Source organism: Gymnogyps californianus, chromosome 1, assembly GCF_018139145.2.
Source record: "Gymnogyps californianus isolate 813 chromosome 1, ASM1813914v2, whole genome shotgun sequence".
NCBI lineage: Eukaryota > Metazoa > Chordata > Aves > Accipitriformes > Cathartidae > Gymnogyps > Gymnogyps californianus.
Window position 1 is genome coordinate 139,017,110 of NC_059471.1, and position 21,906 is coordinate 139,039,015.

A 21,906-nucleotide genomic window follows, 5' to 3' on the forward strand; every position below is an offset into this window, starting at 1 on the left:
TTTCTATGAGATTATAAGCTGTGTGCCATTTGTCCCTTGTCTCTATAAACTGCCAATGCTCTATTTGCGGGCAAGTTTAGTGTCTTAGCGTGAAACAGTTAAAGCCATCCTGCTTTCCATAGTTCAGCTTCCTTTATTTTTAGCATCTTGGCTGTTTTTACTGTCTCAGCAGTGACTTCAGGGCATTTTTAAAAGGTGATTGCAATACCTGAAAACCTAATTAAAAACAAAGCCTCGAGAACCCAGTTACCTTTTCCATGTTTAGTACATGAAAAGCTAAAAAGTGATTTTACCACGTAATTTGCATCTTTGAATGCAATAGTGGCATAATCATAACTAGTGCTGTAACACTCCAAGCAATAAGGTAGCAGATTTGTACCTCTTTTGATTTGGCCTGACAGACTAGTGGAAATGTCCATAAAGCTGGCTTTTTTTTACCTAACAAAACAGTTATGCTTCTGCACCACCCAGATGCAGTAATGCTAGTTAAGAAGGTGAAAAGCGTTTTCCACTCTCTCCCTTCTCTGCTGCCTCTCTTCCCTGGCCAGCCCTAAACAGGGGAATAGCTGTGGGGCTGTGAGCCCACTTTATTGCTAGGACCGCTGGGGGGAGTGGATGCGGTTCTCCTAGTTTAATCATGAGGGGAAAGGATACAGCTTTTATGTAGCTACACTCTTGAAAAACTTAATGCCTCTATGGCAAACATTATTTCATAGTTCTTAAATTTCACATATAGTTCATTTCTGGGAAATGTTGAGGTAACGTCCCTTTACCTACGGTCATCTAAATTTTTAGGGACTGACTCAGATATCCTCTAAAAGCTTTATTATCAGTGGTGAATACCTGGAGAGAAGGAGGAGAGAAAAAGCGAGGGAGGAGGCCTTTAGTTTGGTTATTTCATTCCAAATTTAGGTAAATAAGAGCTTAACCTTCTGCATAAAGTGAGGATTTGCAAGCCAGAGGCTCTTCTCTGGGAACGCTCTATTTCCAGCCTACAAACATTTTAATCCTACTCATTTCAAGTGCCCTCACACCACACAAGGGGAAGAGCAGGGGCATAACTTGTAGGCAGCAATGCATTCGGATGATAAGGGGAGTTGCAGCCAAGATACATAAAGGTGTCCCTGACAGTCCTTGCCCACATCCCCACTTTCAATACTCCTTTTGCCCTAAGCAGGGCTAATTTTTTAATGGAATGATTCAAAGTGGTGTACCAGAATTAAAAAAAAGATGTTTCTAGGCATCAGTTTTCATTACTGTATTACACTGGCAATAGACATTCATGTTTGGCATCTCCTGCCATACAAAATTAGTCCTGGATTTGAAGCGCATGCTTAAAAAACTTTGTATACACTAAACATAAGCCACAGTTTGTGAGGCAGATTCTGCAGGAGGATGGTTGTCGGGGTGCGTTCAAGGGAGTCGCCAAACAGCTTGATGCAGAATTAGTGCCAGGGTTGTTTATCAGCTGGATCCAAGCAGCACCAGCTGTACTTCTGCACCTAGTGAGCCTTGCACTGGAAGCCTCCTCACAGCAATTCTGTCACCTCTTGGTCCAAACTCTTTGATCACCTATGGTGATTGAATTACGAGCCTTTATATTTAACAGGAGTACCTTGTATGGTCACAAAAGAAAAGCTCACAACTCATATTTAGTTAAACATCCCTGACAAAGGAGGGCAGAGGCTTACTCTGACTGTAAAACTGGAGCAGACAGACCGCAGGGGATATAAATACAGGCAGGCAACATACACATTTCTAAATCTTCTTTGTGAATAAATGAAGACATAATATGAGCAATAGGCAGACTGATTCACACACCTGTCTGTGCTATGCCTTGGGCTGGACTCCAGCACGTGAGAGAATATGGTAAAGTAAAGCAAAGCCCACAGGGGCTGCTAAATAGAGGAAAGGTCCCCCAGGGAGGAGTTTTGCAGTCGCTTTTAGTGGCACATCAGCCAAGCCAACTGTGAGGCAAAATGCTAATATGGGCTTCTTAAAGAGGCTGGAGCACTTGATTAACTTGCTGCTGTAGTTGGGTCTGTGAAAAGATAAGCCTTTACAGGTAAGAGCTGGAAGTCACAAAGTGCTGCCAGAGAAGCTTGCTTTCTGGGAGTTCTGCAGGGAGTTTTAACTAGAAACAGGTTGGACGTTTGGGTTTGGGTTTGGATTTGCATTCAAATTTGCCTACAACTCAGGTGTATCAGGATTTCATTACCTCCTTGTCTTTTTTGTCCTTGCCTCATAGAAGCGTCTTTGTCCTCCCTCTCCTCCTCTTGCCCAGTCCACCCCAACAAATGTAACAGTTTCTTCCTCTGACCCCCTCCAGATTTCGTTGCAGCTTCCTCTCTCTTTTCAATCATAGCTTCTGTAAATAATCCTCACCTGAATGAGGCGACCTGTATCGAAAGTCCTCTTTGGTCAGGAGCAGCAGAGCCTTGCCGTTCATCTCAAAAGTGTTGCTCTCAATCGGCCTCAAGGAAAACTCCTTCTCCGCCCACCTGAGCCACTGTGCCACATCATCCCTGCTCCAGTAAATGGGCTGCAAACCTGTGACAGGAAGAGACCATGACTGTGTTACCAAATTGAAACAAGGCATGGGAATATAGGCAAACATCAGTGAATCCCCCTTTCTCCCGACACCATAATGTGCAAAGTCTCAGGGGAAGGTGTAGGAGATGAATGTCACTGACGCAGAATTACTCTAAGCACTGGACTGTGAAATACTTCATTGGTTTAGGCACCTTGGTTTATCCACAACATGTTGAGAAACAAGAACTGCTTCAGCATCCTGAACAAAGCTTCCAAGACATTATTTCATTCCAGGTTTCCACTGTGAAATAGGATTTTCCTCCAGCTGCTCCTTCTGAGGTGCAGAGCAGGCAGGAGGCAAAGTCCTTGGCCCCACCCATCCTTGGTGTGTATCCTTTCATAGAAGAGAGGCGTGCTCTCTCTTCATGCCCCTTGTAAAGTCATCGATCAAGAAGAATGAAAAGTAGTCTGATGCAAGAGAGCTATGGCCATACTTCCCTCTAGGTGGCTGGGGTCTGTAAAGAAGGGCTGCTTAACACAGCCTCTGTAACAGTGTGTCTGTAAATGGTTATCAGTGCGGGTATGGTTGAGAAAGGTGTATTCAGACTGGCCCACCCCTCCCGCAGATGCCGTTATGCTAGCAGATGCTGTTCCCACACTGGAGAGGAAAATAAGCGCTGAGGCTGTGGCACCTTTAGCATTGCTTTAGCTTGTGTTTCCTGTATAGCAATAAAATATTAACAATGTAAGTCTGTCCATATAAGGGTGGTATGCCATTTAATAGTAAAATAGCAAGTATGTTCGGTTTGGGCACAGATTTTCCAGGACTCCAAGGAGAATCTGGCACTCCCTTTCTCCCAGCCAGCTCGTACAGCGTATACAGCCTAGACTACTGTGTTTACTCACAGGGGCCCAACCAAGTTACCATGAAAGTCAAAGACCTTTTGCCTGCTACCTTTATTGGGCCCAGGCAGAGACGCTTGGGAGGTGTGACAATTCAATATCTGTTTTACAGACAAACTTAAAATAGATTCCTTCCCCTGGAGAGAAGGCAGCACGGTGAAGAGCTGTTTATACTCAGGTAGAGAGTATAAATCTCCAATCCACTGGGAGATAAAAGCTTTCTTTCCTTTTCCCCCTCATGAGATGACTCATTGTTTGACTTGCTACAATGTGTTGCGTAGAAATGAAAGCTTCACACTGTGCATAGGAACATAAAATTTGCCATCTGATCAGATCTCTGGTACGCAGCCTCTGGCAGGGGCTAATACCTTATGCTTCAGAGGAAGATGAACCTCCCTTCCTCATATTGCACCTGGCTGATTGTATGCTGCACATGGGAAGAAATTTCCTTCCTGGCACACTGCTCTCTGAGATCTGATTACCCTCCTCCTACCAAGCACTCAAAGAAACCTGGGAGAGTTGTACTGCTCTGTTTTGTTTTGGTTTTTACTTCTTTAACAGATAGGCAACCCTTTTTTCTGTTTTAGCAAGAGGTCACATGCAGTGAATTGCATTCTGCTGCTATGCCAGATTCCCAGACAGCGGCTTTGGAAAGTCCCAGAGCCACAGCTGCATACAGAACTGAATCTCAGTCGGAAAAGGAATTGAGATCAAGCCTGAGAAAGGGTCAGAGCTGACCTAAGGAACGGACGTCTGCATGGCAGCAGCAAGAATTTCCATTGGCTTTCAACTGCCCCTGTAGCACTGTATTATGTGCCACACAGAAACAAGAAGTAGCATTTATTTATGAAGGACTTAAATTCTCTTTCCCCTGTTGAATTAGGGTCTGATTACTGGGGTCAGAGTTTTCTGTAGGACCTTTCTTTTTGAAGGGACTGGGATGAGGTGTAGATCTGCTCAGAGACATGGAAACTGTCATTTAAAATGCCAGAGTGAGGTTCATCTTTTGCTGAATACGGGGCTATTCCTGCAGAAAACATACTCCGGACCCCAGGCCGCTGCTGGGCAGCATGCACATTGACTGCAGCTAAAAGAGAAAGAAGTCAGATGTGATGCAGCTAGACCACAACATATGAAAGGGCTTAAAAGACCATCTGAGGAGTGCTTGAAATGCTCATGCGTGGTTTCTTTTGCCTCCTGCTTTGCCATGCCATGAAAGTAATAAATTGCCCAAAAGAGCACTGTCATGTGGAAATCTAACTGAACTTCCGATACGCGCTTCACAAGATGAGGCATGAAACAAAACAAAACATCACTGGGAAAATCAGGCCGACATGGACAGAGCTATATGATAACTTCACATGAGGCGCGTGCTCCCTTATAAATAACAACATAATAAATAAATCACTCCCTGTACAACATAGATCAACATTTCCCATGTGCTGGTGACAGTGTATTTTTGCCTTCCATCCAACTAATACAAAAGTACCATGTCTAAAGAGAGGCTGAGATTGATTGGCGCTAGACCCAGAACAGCCAAATAAGCTACACAGACCGGGACAAGCCATGTGTGCTGTGCTGGCAACTCTGAAACAGACCCAAAACTTCACACTGCAAATCAGGTCTCTGCTGGGTTTCAGTAGCTTCTCTGAAGCTTGTGAGAAAAGCCCCAAAGTAGTATGACCTAGGACCACTTGGCTTCTAGTTACTGAGATTCAGCAAGCAGCCTTTCTAATTTAGTTTGGCTATCGCTAAAATGAGTGGGTGGACGCGCCACATCTCTCCACGCATAGGGTGATACCATAATTACTTACATTGCGTTTGGAAGATATAAAGTGCCATAAAATAAGTTAACTGCTTTCCCCTAGATGGATTGCCTCTTCTCTCATTTCCCTCCCTCCCTGCCCTGCCGCTTTCCTGGGAAGTTAGTTGCTCAAAAAAACCCTCTTTAGTTGCCTGCCTCCACTGCATGCCCATTTGCTTTGTGAGGCTGAACCAGTTCCGTCGCAGGAGGCTTTTCTGGGGGTGCAGACTGCTGCTGCTGAAAGTGCTTCGGAAACCGCCTTTAAAAAGATAATTCTTTCATGTGCAGTGCAGCATTTACTAAACTTGTATCCCACTTTCTTTGCCCTTTCTTAAAAAGAAGCAGTTGGTTTTGTGAAAACAAGCGCATGAGAGGGCTGGCTTTGCAGCTGAAGGGATTTTACAGCACAGCACACCATATCTGTTGGTCCTGAAAATGCTTTCCTATACTGTCCATGAAAGAAAAACTAATCTCGCTTATACAATTTTTCTTTTTTGAATGCTGTTTCTTATTTTCCCCTCTCCATCTTCTCTTTTATTGTCGTGCCCACGGTGGAGGAAAATAGGCTCTTTTTATCTCTCCCGTTTTCATTCTCTGTGAAAGCTAACAGTGTTGTCTTCAACTAACAAAGATATTTACCAAGCAGAATAAAGTGAGGAAAATGAGTGCTGTGTTACAAAATGAGGACAGAGTTTTGCCTGCTGAACCAACTGTTGAAATCAGTGGGAAGGCTTTGCTGCTTTCAGTAGGTGCGGATCAGACACGGGGGATGCTGCCTTTCTCCTGGTCTGCCCTCTCGATGGCCAGCGTCACCATGGACTTCAGAGGGTGAATTTTGACCTGGGAGCCGGACCTGGCTCTGCTCCCATCTCTGCCATTGCTCCGCTGGCTGAAGTCTGGCAAGCATTCCCAACCTTGGTCTCCCTATCTGCGTAGTGTAAAAATAAACAACAACAAAAACTTCTTGAACTCAATAGCTGAAAGCAGGTTAGACAAAGCCATGTAAACCATCAGAATCTGGCTCTGTGAGATCCAGCGTATTCTCTAGTCTGTCTTCTGTCAGCTTCCAAGCACCACCTCCAGCAGAGTAAAATACAGGTTTTAATCTGACAGCTTCATATGCATTAAACAGGGAGCAAAATTCATGCTCACCTTTCTAATGCCACAGGCTGGCGCACTGGTGTCTTAAAAGATTATCTACTTCTGTTGCTTATTCCTCACCTGAAGTCCTGTTTCTAACACCTGTTACACTAGCTACGTTATAAATGGTGAGAGTGATCAATTCTCATGCTCCAGGGCACAAGCCGATAACCATCTGGACTGCAGAAGAAATCCATTCTCTGTTCCTTTCTATTCTTGCACAGCAAAACCAAGTACTAGGAAGAGGGGCCGATGGGGTAATTTACACCTTCTTCTTCAAGTAAAATTGTTTACGTATGTTCATGCACTTACACACATACACACATGCACGTGCACACACACATGCAGCAGAATGTATTGGTCTGTTGAAGACGAGTTTAAGCTGATGGTCTCTAAAGAGCTCACTCCTTTTGACAGTGAGCCCTCAGGAAACTTAAGCATGGTCAGGCTTTGAGGTTGGAAAAACAGGGTGCTCTGCTCACCTCGTGTAACCTTCTGCACATAAAACTACACAGCCAGCAATATTTGCATCTGACCACAAACTTCTGGTGGGGTTACAACTTTGTTTTTTGAAGAGATGTAGCCACCCATGAATCTTGCAAAGCACTCGTATTCAGCATCTCCTTCTTTGCTTTGGAAGACAGGGTATGCGTTTTACAGTATGAGTTGCTATGTACGGTGTATGTAACAGATACATCTAAAATGTGAAGTATAATGTACCGTAGGCTGTTTTCACCTTGACTCATTTTGGAACAATCTGAAGACACAGATCCAATGCAAAGTGTGACGTACAGTACCACTGAGAGCTGCTATTCCGTTTTAGTTTTGATATGAGGACGCAACCACACGACAGCATGCACGACAAAAACAGCATTCACAGTAAGTTTCGCCTAACTTTTTGTTCCACTTCGGCCGGGCACTCCATCCTTACGCCTGGCTGCCTGGCAGGCAGGAGGATGAGGCGAGAACGGGGTAAACACAGACCTCTCATTTATCCCTGCTTTCTGCAGGGCAGACAGAATTGTTCTCACTCCCACGCCGAAAACTACTTAGCACAGTTGGGCAAACAGCAAAGAGGCCAGCGCATGCAAATCAGCAGCTGGTTTCCAAACGCCCAGGGACAGATGCATCATCACTGGCAGCATCAGGCAGGCCAGCTCTGACTATAGGACAGTACTTGAGCCTTTAGTGGAAAAATAATGCTGGAGAAGTTCAGAAGACTTGAATGTCTGCTACCAACTAGCTCTTTAGGAACTGAAGCTCTCTTTTTTGTTATTAATTAACAAAATTCTTCCGTGTTACCCATAAAGCATAGTATGTGGTTCTGCATATGACGGTGTATGTCAAGCAGAAGAGGGGCATGAGGTTGTGTTTTCCTCTTCATTTCTGTGTAAAGGCTACATGGTCTGGAGGAAAAACACAGGATTAGATTCAAATCCTTCTCCCAGGCTCTTCCAGAGGAACTTTTTAAAAGTCCCCTCCTTCTGTCTCACTTCTTCGTTTGGAAAGCTAGATTACCAAAATGCAAACAGGTGTCATGAGGCTTGGCCAGTTAACATGTGAAATGCTTCGAAAGTGCAAAATGCTGCACAGCTGCTTCAAATGACTACGGTTCAATATTCCTGCGGTGCTGCCTCTGCTGCTCTCTGGTTCCCTGTTCAGAGATACTGATTGTTGCTGCAGAGCAGGGACTCTGTTCTGATACTGCGCTCGAACCTGACAGCACAAACCACGATGTGCTGCTCCCCAAGAAGGGCTGCAGCACTGAGCCCAACAGCAGTGTGCTGATCACGCTGAAGGGGGTTTCAAATTAAAGGCCAAGCTGGGTGCTGAGGTCCTCCTGAGGCAGGAATTTTATGCTATCTCTGCTGCAGCTGCTGCACTGATCTCTTACCGCAAGTGCCTTCCCCATAGCTACCAGCGCTGGCAGGCTCCCACCCACAGGGCACTCAGCAGCTCTTCAGGACTACCTCTGCTATGGAAGGTAAAGGCAAGAAGATTAAGGACCTTGCTTTCTCAGGAAGCCTTTCTAATTCCTCAGAGGAGGGGAACAAGTGACAGAGAGCTGTGGCATGCTTAGCTATCCCCATGCAGATGGACAGCCTAAATAAGTGCCTTCTGGGACTGCTTTTGGGTTGGCATACATGTGGAAGATGCAGCCCTACCACAGGATAAACCCTGTATTGCTGGTGGTCCATGCACTTGCTGTTATGAGTAGGGGACAGAGATCTGGTGTGCGGTGATGCGTCCGACCACTTGCTCTTTCCAGCAGGTGCCACTTGACCCAGGTGGTGGATAAGCAGTGGCCATTCATTGCTGCTGCCCCGCACGGATTGCCTCATCCTATAGTAGAGCTGGCTCTGCAGTTTCGAGGCCCAGAGATAAGCAAAGGTAGAAAGGGAGGAAAAGGTTAATCCTGGCTAATCCTCAGAGAGAATTATTTGGGAGGTGAGTACAAACTGGTACAAGGGAAATGGATGGCAGCAGATGAAAATGCGCCTTTACGGGTCTTGTTAAGGAAAAAATGATTGGATAGGGAACAGAGGAGTCGTGTGATGGGCAGGAAGAGAGACCCCAGTGAGGCCTGCGTGTCCTTTAAAAAGGTCTGAAACTGCCTGCAATCAGAATGACAAGGCTTTGGGAAGCTTCCTACACTGCTGGGAACAGAGGGTGAAACAGCTTTTTCAGTAGTAATCTGAAATAAAAGGCATAGGCTCATGTGTTCTACTGTGCTGTTGAACAGGGTATTAGAGGTAGAGCACAAGTGCAGGTAATGGTCTGCACACCATGTCTACTCTGGGGCCTCTGTGTATGCAGACGTCTACAGAAACAAACCTAGTGAAGCACTGGGCTGGGTTTCTGCCATGCTGATTTTGCTAGCGTGGTGCCCTGTGACCCAGCACTTCTCACTGTCTGTACAGAAACCCTGGAAAGTTGACACACCCAAATCCCTTAGGGCTTCAGGGTCATAAAACAAATAAAATTGCTTTTCTAATGCAGCCGTTGGAAAGCCCATAAGAAACATATTGATTGGAAAATGCTTGATTAGAATGATCAAGCTCTAAGCTCTCACACAGGGAAATAAATCTTTTCAATTCCCCACACCCAGTGCCAAGCTCAGCTTCCTGGAAGCAACTATGGCCCTTTCTGGAACTGAGGTGAAAATCCCATGTTCCATCACCTCCCCTGACCTGCTGACATTACATATGGTTTGCATTTGCTGATCAAATGCACAAGCAGGACTCTAAATTAGCTTGCTGCGCTGAGATAGCTCACTGATTAATGATGGCAGATGAAGTCACTGGTACAAAAACCCCACAAAATCTGAAGTCTGTGTAAGCGGGAAAGGAGGGACGAAAGGCCACACTCTACAGAATTCAACATGAAGAACATATTCTTTCTCACTCTATAGCTGAACCCTTTTCTTTGCAGATACAGATTAGTAAATGAAGTAACTCTTACACAAAATTACTCAGCTATGTCTAAGACCCCCTGCCCCAGCAACAGTCAGAAAAGTCCCTAAACACTGCAGACCAATTCCTGAAGTCCTTCGAGTTGTACCTGATGTCAGAATAAAGCCTCAAGTGCAACCCTAGTCATTTAACATGGCCAGTTGTGCTGCATTTCTTGTAACTGAAAACAGTATTTGACCCACAGCAGCCGCCTGTCTCCTTTCTGTTTCCACCTGCATCATCTGGAGTTAACTTGCAGAAAAAGCGGACCTTTGGATGTAGCCCTCTTTCCCCTGCAAGCTGCCCCGTTTTGGGATCAGTCACAGAAAATGCTATAATGCTGGAGCAGTCTACCTGCTGCTGACAGGCAACTGGCGGCCTGAAAAGAGAATTCACCCAGGATGGGGCAAACCAGTCTAGATAAATGGTGCTGGTATGCATGCTGAAGTGGCCCAGGGTTTGAAGTTCTGGAAGGGAAAAGCTACCAGCCAAAGAAGCGAGCAACCGCAGAGGTGATGAAAAGACCAGCCTGTTTTCTAGGCACTCATTCCATGAGCCATGTCCAAGAGCTTTCAAGAACTGCACAGAACAGCTCCAGCTTCCTTTTGTGTTGTTTGCAAAACGTTCCTAGAAGCCTGACGAGCTCTCCTTCCAGGGCAAGGTGAAGGCTGGCTTTTTGCATCTGGGCGCCACATTCAGAGAAGGCCACAGCGTAACAGTGAGTCAGTAAGCCATGGACAGCACAATGCCGTTCGGCTGACTACAGCCATTCAGCTGCTACTGCGGTTGTGGCACTCAGGAAAGAACTTGCTTGGGTCCCAGATGACCCCTCTCTTTGCTCATGTTGTGCCCACAGACAGAGAGGGCAGGTGACCATGGGATTGCTACCAGAGCAGCTTGTGCAACACAAGCAGCTGGCAGGGGGATGGGGAATGGGGAAATGTTGGTTTGGATCTGCTCCCAGTTATAGTCTTAATCCACTCCTGACTCCTTCTCAACCAATTTTTGGCCATTTTCCATGGAGCAGACATTGCTTTCCTACTGCTCCCTTCCAAAAGGAGCCGAAAGAAATGTCTTCTGTTGCTTTTTTCCTTGTATGTGCAAAAACTATATCCTAAACAAAACTAGCTGAGCCCTGACAATGGCATGGGTTAGCTAGCTCGAAAGACCATGCTGCCAGAAGCAAGCAGTTCTGCAAGTAGAAGTCAAGGAGATTATAAAAACTTTAGTTTTCTTCTCAGCTACTCTTTATTGTTGCAAACCAATTTATCTTAATCCAGGTCAAAATTCAGGTCTAACAAACATTCTTTACAGTTTTCCTGTATTGGATACAGCCACTGCTGGTACTACTATTAGTAATACTTGCACATTTACACTACACAGTGTCTTTCAACTGCAGACAGATTAGATTGTTATATCTGTTTTATAGATGTGAGGCACAAAGTCATTGGACACCTGCCCATACACTGAATCTGTTATAAGAGGGATTGAATCCAGGAACTATATTCTGCTCCTCTGTACAACTGGACAAATGCAGAGCACCTTTACATCCTTAACACCTACTTTTCCTTCCCACTTCTTGTGTCACTTACTTGGTGCATCCTGGCAACAGTAATTTTAAGGTAAAAAACCCAAAACTGTATTAGAATGAACTGTCAATACATGCTGTTTCTTTCTTTTAACACAATATAGCCTTGATCCCTGGCTGGGGTGTTAAGAATTTGTAAGTAATTAGAAATAAATTGATCTTGGTAGTCTTGACCTACATATGGTTTTACTTAGGTCTTTTGCTTGCTGCCTAATTGCTGTACAGTGGAGAAGGGTGCTGACATTATTACCATGCTTACAGTACGCGGCAGTAATGCTGGTGACGGAACTAAAAGCTCCGGTTTTAGATACCTGATCAACACTCCAGAAAGATGTGAAAAACTGAAGAAATAGTTGCTAGCTGCAGTGAATACAGCTGCTAAAATTAAGATGGTTCCTTTCAGCAATTTATCACTTTAACCTATCATCAGCTAGGTCACCTCAATCTTCCAGTGGCTACAAACTTAGAGGTGATTCTACCGTTTCGGAAGAGAGAGGTCAGGAAGTCTTTTTTGTACAGCTGAATCAAGTGGAAAGTTTTGAAATCTCAGTTTCACATGCCAACAAAACACCACCACCAACATAGCAAGACATTGTAATCCTCCTGTATTAAGAAGCTGCTTTCTTCTCACAAGGAGATTTTGTTCTCAGAGGCTCACATCCTGAAGAAGTTGGGTCCCTTTCCCTTGAGGAATTTTGGCTGGGACTTTGTTTCCTAACTCAACTGTGATTGTGAGAGCTGGGGAGGGGAGAGCGTGTATACAAAGAGCATGTTTTCCAGGCTGTTTCCAGGGAACGTGAGGCCAGCTCCACTACAGAACAGTCTACACCGTGACAGCAAGATGTAATCTGTTGGCTTCCTCTGCACTGGGGCTCCAAGCCTTGCGAGCTGCAGCTGCACTTGTGCTGCTACTGTAAAAGCAGATTTTGGCAGCACAGCCAGAACCATGGCTTACTTTGCCTGTAACCATTAAGCAAATCAGTGTAGAGAAAATTTTACCACCAGCATGTGGTAAAAGCATGTCATACTTCTACTCTAACTGATTTCACTTTTGGACCTTTGTCTCTTGCTTATGCAGGCATTCTCCTTCAGACCCCTAATCCAGGAGGGCTATAAAAGCCTGCTTCAATCCACCAGTATATGAGTTCTTCTGTGCTTTATGTGAAGACCTGCCTTCAGGTGACATTAAATATTAAATAACTGGGGGAAATGGTGCAAATTACAGCTCTGGAGACTGCACGCTGTACTCAGTTCTGAACCACATCTTGGGCTTTGGAGGTAAAAGCCCGCTCTTAGCATGCTGCAGACATTTCCCATTTCCAAGATGCTGCAAACCAGAGTTCTGACATGGTTAAAAACTCCAGATTTAGCTTCATTTCTTGATGGTTCCTTAATGAACCAAATCCCTGCAGCTCTTACAAACTGTCAGTCATTTCTCCAAGAAGACACTGCTGTCCTAGAGAAAGGTCAAGTACTTAAAACAACAGCTCTAGATGCCGGGGGTCCTTTTCCACATCCAGAGGGACAAGGAGGCCACTGAGATGGACTCCAAACTGCATGACAACACATCACCCATACAGGAGAAGTAACTGCATTGCATTTGCATGGGGCCCTTTATCTCTACCCTTCCAGTGCAACTTGGGCACAGAAAGGCTTCTTGTGCTAAGGTACTTGTGCTTGAAATACATTGATAATGAGAACAAATTAAGTGTGTGCTCTTTGATTATCAGATGATAAATTATCATGATTATCTTTGCTGCAGCTTGAGAATTGCTTCCTCTCCAGGGTTTAACTCCTGCTTGCTCTGAAGCAAGTCAGCACACCCACTAACTTCTCATATTAGGCCCCCCCCAAACTGGCTTCCACTTATTATTTCTGTGCAAGTCTTAGGAAGTTGAGGCATTACTTCTATTTGGGGCCACTTGAAAATATTGCCCAAGGAATCAGAAATCAACTTTATTAATTGGGACAGCAGGCAAGATCCTGTTTGGGAGCTTGTCAGATTGGAGCTAGGATGCTCTGCTGTGTGTCTGAAAGACATGTGCATCCTGCAGTCAGAGGCACGGCTGCAGCACTTGCAGTCATCCCTGGGGTGCCTTCTGAACTAGCTCCCTGAGGTGCCAACCACAACAAGGGCTTGAGCATATGCTGCACGTTCAGCACAGCCTGCCTGACATTACGGTAGCTAGTTCATGCTGAGGTCTGTGGGTATCATGGCTTTGGCAAATTCTTGGGCAGCTGTGACGCCGACTCACCTCTGACTGCAGCGCAGATACACACTTGTGTGAGCTATGGCTACCTCTCTGTGACAGCCTCAGACCTCAGAAACACACTTTTAGTTTCTCCCCTCTGGCTTCACAGGTGTCTTGCTGGAGTCCTGTGCTTGATGGAAATATCGCCCCTCCTGAACTGGGTATATTGGAATCCCTTTCTATTATTCTGTCTGGTGTGAAGGAGCCAGAACAAAGATGATAATTTCCATCTCAGCACTGGGATGTCTGCAATCACTATACTGTCCTTCAAACCAGCTCCTTTCAGGCACAGCTCAGACAATATGTAGTGTTCAGTGGCAGTGCTGACTTACTATTGTTTTCTGGCCACCCCTTCGATGTGCCAGTGCAATTGGTGCAGGAGCTATGCTGTGATCTTGATGAGAGAGATAATCTGTATTTAAGTATATATGTACATTGGTTTCTGGCAGATCAGCTTTCTGAGCTGATTAAGAGCACAACTGCAATAACAGTTAGGTCAACACAACTAGCAGGGAGGTGGCAAATTGCAAAAAGAATAACAGCTGGATGTGGTGACAGAGAAGGGAGGAAATGCTTCAGCTAGTATTGTTATAGAACATGTCATGTCACTGAAAAATGCATGGGCTTGCTGTATTACTTGAGTTTAATCTTGATGATGTCACCGAGAAAGGCTTGCTTCCAGGGCTGGAAAAATTATTGCAATGTCAATAGAGGCAAATAATTTACTTACGCATTTCCAGTAGAGGATCAAGCTTTGAATGAAAAAGAAAACAAATAGATGAGATAATTCACAAGGAGGTTCTGTCTCATCCTGCTTTTCGGGTTTCTTACAAAGGTAAAGGTGCTGTGAGAGAGACTGCATACCTAGTAAAGATGGGTAACTGATACCATCACAGATTCACAATTCTTAATGCTCTGTAAACCTATTGTGCTAGTATAGACACCTAGTGACCTCGACATCAGTGAAGCTATCTTGTGCTGTCCTTCTTTCCACCCTTCCTTTCCCACAGGAAGGATGGACATCCCTGTGCTTGCTATTGCCAACAAACTACTGGAGATGTCGTGGGGGAAAGGGGACCTCTGTCTCTTGAGAGGGGCATCATGTGCTGCAGCTGACAGTCCCAGAGATGAGGTGGGATCGGCTGTGGAGCTGTGACAGCAGGGAGGGGTGAGAAAGTTACCCCTCTCAGTCCCGCTAACAGTGCCCCCTCTTTTGAAGCAGTGAGGGGTAGCAACCTTATTTTTCTTAGTTTAAGTATTGTGAAAGAGAATCAAATTATATCACCTGTCAGAAATATTTAGTAACATCTAACTAATGGCTGCTTTACATGGTTGACAGTTGTGCCAGGTAGTATAAAACACTGAATAAGGAGGAGTCCCTGCCTGGAGGACACTGCAATATAAACAGACAGGAGAGGGAACGGATTGAATGTGCAAGCAAAGTGAACAGCATGATGGTGTGCATACAATGCTGGTTCCCCTGGGAACCAACTGAAACTACTGGAATCCCCATACACTCTTTACTAAGTGGATATTGTGAAAATGTAGTTGAAATACCTTTTCATCAACTTGTCTAATTAAAATTTTCATAGTAGTGCTCCCCCATATTTTGGCAAATTTCAGCCAGCTCTGTGAAGGACACTTGTCAAATTACGTATCTTATCTGTTGCAGAAATCCAGATTTATAGGTGTATCTGTTCACATATCACTTCTATTCACAAAAACTCAGACAATCACAATCACGTTGAAGTCAGGAAAGCAACAGAGGTGTCTCTATAAAGTAGTCATTTCTCTTCTATTCTTCCAGTGCTTCAAGACTTGCTTGGCTTACAAAGGCCAAACCAGTTTAGCTTCATTCTTTTGTATCATAACTTCCAAATCATCTCAAGTTTCTGCTCTCCTGGGAAGACTGATTCACAACCAACTTGCTCAAGATGGAACATCTTTTTAAAAATCCACCATTTGGACCTACTGGTCATGTGCCTGGACTTGTCTGAACTTGGCCATCCCTGATGCGGTATCTTCTGTCCTACTAAGAAACACTTGCCTGGATATCCTCTCTTTGGTTAAGCCGACTGTGTCACAAATTAAGTACTCATGAAAGCTGTTTTTGCCAACCATACCAGCAATAGCAATTTTTGGAACTGCTGTTCAGTATCAGAAGAGAGGAAGGGAAGTTTCTTGGTAACTAGAGCAAGGAGTCAAATCCAGATTGCAACAGGACTGCACAGCTTATAAGCCTCTCAGGCTGTGGATCAAGGTGTGCATGTGTACGAGTGGGAAATGGCAGGGAGTGGGGCGAGTAGAAAGACAGACTTGAGAAGAAAGAAGGTAGGAAGCAAACATGCACATTAGGGAAGGATAGTGAACTATGTTTTGAAGAAAGGATACCTTCTAACTTAACTTTTCAGGTTGCCCTAACTCTTCCCTTCATGCCTGTTTTTATAACTCCTACATTACAGAAATTACTAAGCTAACAGATACACGTTGTCAGTGCAAAGCAAGTTGACTTTCCAGGTCTTTCCTTTCTTCTTAACAAGCTACAAGTGGAAAACTACTTTTGTGAAATGCTTTGCTTATTAACGTGATCTTGATTTTTTCACGTGACTGGGGTCAACTGGCTTAGCACTGACAGCATGGTACAGAAATGCAGACATGGGCACATTGTCAGTCGGGGGCGGGGTGGGGGGGGGTGGGGTGGGGGAAGTCTTCTTCAGCAATTTCACACAAAATGACATTAGGGAATGCAAAGTGCCAAAAATTTTCCCGTGAAGCCCTGAAAAAAATCTGCAGACTCTAGATGTCTCACACCACTCTGGCAGATAATAAACATAGAGCATATGGACTCAAATACTGTATGTTCATGAAAACACAGTCCTCCGTGTTTGACACCATGCAGAGTTTCTGAGGACATGAATGCAATTTCAGAAAAGATTTACACCCTTGTTATTCAGGTGTTTGGATAACCAAACAATGGAAATTCAGGAAAAGGTTTCTTTTTCAGCTGGCTTGTTCCTTAATAAATTATAGCATTTCTTTCTTATACCTTCCTCTGAAGCAGCTGGAATGGGCAACTGTTAGGTTGCTCCTGTTCAATATTGCCTCTTTCCTGCTCTGACCAAATTTGTTAATCTAGGTCCTGGAACACTACTTCACTTGAAAATTAATTCTGAAAAGAAAAAATCGTGACTAATTTTTAGCAAAACGATTTGTTGATGCCTTGTTTTGAACTTTTTCTAGATTTCCTCTTCCCCCCACTACCCCTGAGGTGTGCACACCGTGTGAAGAGATTTCTTTTGTCAGCCCAACCTCACCCTTATTCATTTAGTGTTGTCACAGTCATGCTTTTGCAACTCTGCTGACGGAGTCAGGTAGGAGGAGGAGGAGGCTGATTCGGCAAGAGGAGTCTTTTGTTTGCACGTAAATACCGTGGTGTTATCAGAAAGAAAACAAGGAGTGAGCAGTGTGCGTTGAACAAGAAAAATCACAGCACTGTTACTCTGTTTTTCCCCCTTCTCTCCCAGAACTGTAAGTGAGCCTCTGTGTGTAAGAGAAGGGCTGGCATGCAGAACAAGCATCGCTTCACTGCCTCCCCTTCATTGCTAAACGGCATCCTTGCAGCAATTACAACAATTGCTAACCTGGAGAAATGATACTGGGAAACAGGTTGTTCTCAGAAAGGGGCATTAAAAACTCCATATAGGAACTAGCTTTGAAGAATAAAAATAATTTGAAAACCTAACAACAAAGAAGAGATCTAGAAGAACAGGTTGAGACATGCATTAGTAAGGCCAAAGAGTCCAAGACAGTGCACGCCGAGATTTTTCTGTGTATCTGGGCATATTGCTGTCTCTTCAGCTTTGTGTCCAGAGAAGGGATTTTCACAGCAGAGGGCAAATCAGCAGAGAACTTAGCCCAAAGCTGCACATGAAGTACCAGCACTTCTTGAGACATAGCTCCTTTTCTGTTGTTTTTGGTTTTGCCAAAGATACATACATGAACACAGCCTCCAGACTGTACTGTTCACAGAGGCAGACGCAGTGTTGACCCTGACTGGGACAGAGGGAGCACAGCTCCTCTGCATCAAACTTTCTAGTTCTCTCTCTAGTTCAGTTCACTGATCATTTTGAAGGCCTGAGTTGATTTTTTTGCACAGCCTGCATCTCCGTGCACCAAGAAGGACCTTCAAGGCTCAGAGCTTTTGTTGGGTACTGAGGAATGCCTCCCTTTGTAGTTTCCCACTGGCTTGGTTGGTCCCACAGCCCTGCACCCTGGCAGCTCCAATGCACACACGTTTCTGCTGACTCTATTAGCCTCCACTAAATCCTGTTCTTCCACCCAGGACGTTCTCTCACTGTGGGGATAAGCAGAGAAAGACAAAATGTTTGTGTTCTTACTTTTGCATGCTGCTCTGCTTTAACATGCAGAAAGATCACACAGTTTTTTTCAGTTTTTGCCCTCTTGCTTAAGTAATGCTACTCACAGTTATCTGTTAAACCTGGGAAGCAGCAACTTGAATAAAGCAGCATTAACACACTGGATGCATTCTCAGGGTGGGCACTCAATCTAGAGCATAACACTTCAGCCAACCCATTCATCTGACCGTACCCTCTGGCTGCCTCCAGACAATTCAGGCACAGTCAAACCCTAGCTATGAAAAATCCTCATGAACATGTCATATTGACCATGAACTTATTCCACCCAGATGAATGTTAAACGAGTGACCAGTTAATGCCTGCTCAAGGTTTTGAAAACACTGGCTTTCAGTCCTGAAAAGCATGTCTGCATCTCCTGTGGAAATCAGTGGTAATCTTGACAATTTAGCTGCAGAGCTAAGAGTAGTATGTAAGGCACCAAAAGGGAGAGAAAAGTTTCCCAAAATATCAGAAGGTTCATGTTACTCATTTTGAACATCATGTCTTCCTTTTGTGTTAATTATCAAAACACTTCATAAATCTTGACACACTTTGGTGTTTGGAGAACATTGTATAAAATTAGATGCTGCTTTCCTGTGTTTCCATTCAGCTTGGCCAACTGTGAGAGTGGATTTAATCATAAGAGGTAAGAGAGAGAGAGCGCAGCACACCTGGACCAGGCAGACTGAGTTGGGCTGAACAGCAGGAAGTGTTTCTTCTTCCCTTCTCTCTTCAGAATGGGAGTCAGGATGGAGGGACACCAGTGCCTTCAAAGAAATCTGGGACTATTTCAGTACCTCTGTCAAAGCCTAGTGGTTTCTTTGCTCTCTTGGTTTGCTAGAATCCATACGAAATTGAAAAAATGGTACTAGGATACCATCAGGGTGCTTGCCCTGTCCAGGATTCATGTAGCATCTCTGCCAACGTCTTAAAAAGACATAAAAGAGGAGACAATTTTTAATCTCCTTTCACGGCGTGGTTGCCAACATCACAGGCTAAAGCTGCATCTCCTCAGGAAGAGGGAGTTGAGTATGTCCGTAGATGCTATTTCCTAATTGGCAGGCACAATGGAGAAGCCTTTTGCTTGCCCTGATAAGGTCATTTGCATAACTCTACCCAAGTGGCTTTGCATATATTTTTTCTCTTCTTTTTCCTCCTCTCTCCACTTCATCAGTTCTCAGGCATTTCTCCATGTGTTAGAGAAGCCCTAGGAAAACCTTATCTGTAGTTAATCCCAATATTCATTCTATTATACACTTACTGATTTATTTTTATGTCTTGTAAAGAGCCGGTGTACATTTTGGTAACTCTATCCTTATTTGTACAATGTTAAATAAAGAAAATTGTGCTGTTAGTGCAAAAAGAATTCTGCTTTCTCTGTATAGGTTTCTTTCATACTCAGTTAAAATGGCTGTGGGTTTTCTTTCTGCTTTTAAATGAAAGCCTTCTAATTACATTTGTTTAAATGAAACAACTGAAATTTGTTCAAACTAAAAGCAATTCTAAACAAAAGTATAAGTGATATTCATACTTGTATTGTCCAAACTGAGATAAATGTAAAATTGCAAAGCAACCCTCATAAACAGTGGAAAGGAAGATGAATACCAAAGTGCACCAATTTAAGTAAATATGACATTGAAGTAATAAACAAGACACTGAGGGTTGCACGGTTTAACCCATATTCTTGTGAGCATTTACTTACGCAAGCAATTCCAGTGATTTTAGTGGGATGTCTCACTGGGATAACTGGCTTCCAGGGAAAGAAAGGGCTGAAAAATCTGTCCTGCTCTTGGTTAAGGTTTTTTAAAAAATACATATTTTTAACTTGTGTCTCTTTAATTCCAAATTTTTTCTTCTGGAAAGGATTATGCTGAAATTTTGACACATTCTGAAGCTCTCACTAACAACACAAGCCCTTGCCTTATTTTTCATAGCAGCTTAAAAGTATCTAGTATCTATAAATCAGTGGGCCTGATGCCCTGTTTGTACAGAAAGACAGAACACAGTTATTTCACTAACTATAGCAGCTCACACAATGAGGCCCTGGTCCATGTGAAGGGCCAGGAGGTACTGTCCTAACTGAAATCAAATGATCTTCATCATCTAATTCAATAGACCTGCATTATTATTCTGCATAATTGTAGTGTCTCAGTTGCAATCATAAACCAGGACCCCAGTGTGCTTGGTAATGTACACAAACAGGAGAGAGAGATTTTTGTCCAGAGAGTTTCCTTAGATTGTAATCTCTATGCAGAGCTATTAAGAGGATGTAGTTTATTGGTATTTTTCCCAAATCTCGAGCTCATGAAAGCTCACCAAAACAGAAATGATGGGGTAACATCATAGATTTTGCTATCGGAGGCAGCACCTTGGTCTCCACAGGCAGTGAGTGAGGGAAAAAGAAAAAAAAAAGAGTTCATGGCACTCAGGAGACTGGTGAGCCCCTAACACAGTTTGTTTGAATACACAAAATCAGATCCACTGAAAAAAATAAAAAAGGAAAAAAGTGTAATATTTCAAGGTTGGCATTAATCCATTGCATTCAAGATGCAATCACTTTTTGGTGCTTTGGTTTCACAACACTTACTGTAATGTCTACTTTGACTTTTGGGGTAAGCCAGGTTTTGGGGTAAGCAAAATTTTCCATAACTGTTATGAGAATTGGTTTGATAACCTCTGCTACAAGCTCTTTTTTTTTCAACTTAGAATATTTTGGAATAACAGTAAAAATTTATAGTGTTGACCTCTTCTAAGAAGAATTTTGTTTCAAAGACAGCTGCTTTTATAGTATTAAAAATTAATGTCAAGAAAGTTTACTGACAGATAAGCTCTATTAATGACTTCACTTCTGAACTTCACTATTTATATTTACAAATTAACAGCGTGAATTCTCAGTTTACTAATCTGCCAGTTGGATCATTTTTTGCAGCCTTGAGCTGTTTCACTTTACTTCACTGAAAATATTTAATAGCCAATCTCTAGTGAACTCTAATTTTCCCAATACTTTATTATGTTTACACAATATATTACAGAAGATTTCCTAGTGTATTATTAGGCATTATAAATTATTAAAACCAAATTACATTTTTTGAATGAACAATACAGTGCTTTATCCTGGACTTTCCATAGCACACTTACTCAGTTTGTCCAAGTACGCGGTGAGGTTTATGTATTATCTCCACAGCATGACAAACACACTTGACAAACACATACCATACTATGCAGATCTCCAAACCAAACATCTTAGGACCTAATAGGGTTTAACCCAAAGCCTACTACAGTCAATGGAAGAGCTCACTCTCGATTTGAGTGGGTTTAACTGCAGGTCTTCTTACGAGTGCACTTCCAGCTTGATAGTATGTGCATCTGTTCAGCAACCTTTGCACTGTCTCAGTTAGTTTAGCTCACCAATCCTCCAGCTCCAGCCTGCAAAGCGCATATTGGTGGTCTGCAGAAAGCTGCCCTATTCCTAATTTTTTCCATCTGCTAAATTACATTATGGACCGCTAAAAATATAATAAATACTTTCCTACTACTACTTTCCCATGTAAACAGCTGAGTTATTTGCCACAGGGATACTGAATATGAATGGAAAGGAAGGTAGGTCTGTGCACTGTTGCAAAAGGAAGAAGCTTCTAGCGAGGAAGACACTGGTCAAGGGACCAGGAAAACCCAAGTTCAGCCGCAGGCCTCCTATGTGATTTGGTACAAACCACTTCTGACCTAGCAAACCCACATGTACTGAATGCAGCCAGGAAGAAACTCTCAATGCTTCAAGACAACCATTCCAGCCCAGCTGTAGTTACCAAAGCTGATGTGG

General features: G+C 43.6%; 1 protein-coding gene across 2 annotated transcripts in view; it reads right to left on the reverse strand.

Annotated features, from left to right (window-relative positions):
* ETV6 (ETS variant transcription factor 6) overlaps window positions 1-21,906 on the reverse strand; it is a 138,810-nt gene that overhangs the window by 31,311 nt on the left and 85,593 nt on the right. For both annotated transcript variants that reach the window (XM_050914514.1, XM_050914521.1), the window contains exon 3: window positions 2,386-2,550. In XM_050914514.1, coding sequence (XP_050770471.1) covers window positions 2,386-2,550 — 165 coding nt within the window. The remainder of the gene's footprint in view (window positions 1-2,385; window positions 2,551-21,906) is intronic.